Below are 2,063 nucleotides of genomic sequence, written 5' to 3' on the forward strand. Positions count from 1 at the left end.
AATAACACTAACCTAAATCAGTATTTAACATTGGACAGAAAAAGACAAAAAAACATTTTATTTATATTTTGTTTTGGTTCTCTGAACCTCACTAGTTCTAGTAGCTTCAACACACCTAATTAATGTTCCATACCCCACAATTAATAAAAGTAACATTAGAACAACTATGTGGTGACGATGATTTTTTTTGGTTTAATGAGATGTTTTGAGTTCGAACTCACTTATGATGATTAGATAACCGTGTTAAATTTTTTTGATTTGAGGGATTATACCTTAAGTTTCGTGCAGATGATTTCTGATTTGAAGGATGAGGTTAAAACTTGCGACATTAGAATACTAAAAAAAAAAATATTGATTTTGACAAATAATTGAAAAATAAGAAACATAAGGACAGTGAATAAATATTCTGAAAGGGAAAAATACAAAGTTGATAGCAGCAATTTGATCAAACAAATATCATATTGTATACAATATGATATAATAATACTATTATTAAAATGCATGCATGCATGCAGCTATGTCTAGAAATAGAGTCTAGAGCATTTGTTTAACAATAGCTGCTGTTATGATAGCTGCATCATACATAGCAGCATTCTCCTCAGTGAGTGGTGATTTTCCTTTGAATCCATTCTCACAAGAAGTAGCTTCAACAGCAGCATCATTAGCACCATCTTCAGCAAGCTTAGGATCTCCAAGTTTCAAAGCCGCAATAGATTTTGGCATATCAGCTACCAAAATTGTACTGTATCGATCAGCACAAGAATTCAAAGCTTCAGTTTGAGCAGGCTCGCGATTCATATTAACCAAATCATTGATTTTGTTTAGGACAGTGTTTGCTGCCATGCCGATTTTGGCCAGCGAGTTAAGTGCAAAACCTGGAAGATCTGCTTCGGAGCTTCGTGGATCGGATTCGAGGAACTTAATGCAAGTTGCATATTTTGGAGTTTTTTTGCAAGTTTGTTCTATCAGATTGGCATTGTTGTTTTGGGGATTGATGATTGTGGAGTGAGATGCAGCAATGGTGCACAAGATGAGAGCTAATGCTAGTGGATTCATCTTTGTTATGTGTTTTGGAATGGGAAGAGGAAAGTGATGTGAAAATTATGCAAATGATAATGTGCTTATATATTGTGCTATGACATTATGATGCAATTGCAATGAATTATGTTGGATATTTTTGTTGAATTATTGATAGTGTAATGAGTAGAATGGTCATGTAGTAAAATTTAATTATCATTACAAATTATTACAAGTATTATTTCTCACATAAGATTACAATTCGAATATATTTTAGAAGGGTATAAATTTTGAAAATTTCTCAGCCCACCCCATAGCATTTATACGCACCACCGAATTGATAAATTTGTTCTCGTGCTTTCGTAGATGGATATTCAGAAGCACCTCATTTTTTAAAAAAAAAAATAGTTTTTTCCGTAGATGCGTCTACGAACCCCTTAAAACATAATGAAACATAATGAAACGTGTGATTTTCTCAATTAATTGGAAAAATCAGAATATTTCGTAAATACATATACAAAAGATTTCATGAACTTAATTAATTTGAGATTTTCCCAATTAATTGATAAATTAATTTTGAATTTTCCCATTTAATTAATTTCTAACTTAATTTGTGATTTTTCCAATTAATTGGAAAAATCCCAACTTTCACTATATTTTAACGATTACGTAGATGTCATCAAACTTAATTAATTTGGGATTTTCTCAATTAATTAGGAAAATATCCAATTAAATTATAAATTAATTAAGAAAATCTTAAATTTTCAATTAATTGGGAAAAATCTTCGATAGTTATATCTACGGAAATGTTTGATGGGGTTTGATTAATAGAGAAAATCACAAATTCTCAATTAATTGGGAAAAATCTTTCGTAGTTGCATCTACGGAAAGGTTTGATAGGGTTTGATAATAGATTGTTCCGTAGATGCGGATTTTCTCAACTAATTGAGAAAACTCATTATGTTTTATACGCTTCCGTAGATGCTTCTACGAAAGGAATCAGTTTTTTAAAAAATATGGGGTGCTTCCGGATGTGCATATACGGA

General features: G+C 31.2%; 1 protein-coding gene across 1 annotated transcript; it reads right to left on the reverse strand.

Moving 5' to 3' along the window:
• Positions 1 to 368: 368 nt before the first annotated feature.
• Positions 369 to 1,112, reverse strand: LOC131630935 (cell wall / vacuolar inhibitor of fructosidase 1-like). The gene has a single exon (XM_058901681.1). It carries the CDS (start codon positions 1,054 to 1,056, stop codon positions 535 to 537), a length of 522 nt encoding a protein of 173 aa, XP_058757664.1. The 5' UTR covers positions 1,057 to 1,112; the 3' UTR covers positions 369 to 534.
• Between the last annotated feature and the right edge of the window lie 951 nt (positions 1,113 to 2,063).

The sequence above is a fragment of the Vicia villosa genome, linkage group LG1 (assembly GCF_029867415.1).
Source record: "Vicia villosa cultivar HV-30 ecotype Madison, WI linkage group LG1, Vvil1.0, whole genome shotgun sequence".
NCBI lineage: Eukaryota > Viridiplantae > Streptophyta > Magnoliopsida > Fabales > Fabaceae > Vicia > Vicia villosa.

Excerpts from the sequence above, each read along its gene's own strand:
- LOC131630935 (XM_058901681.1), bottom strand. The coding sequence starts at position 1,056 with ATGAATCCACTAGCATTAGCTCTCATCTTGTGCACCATTGCTGCATCT.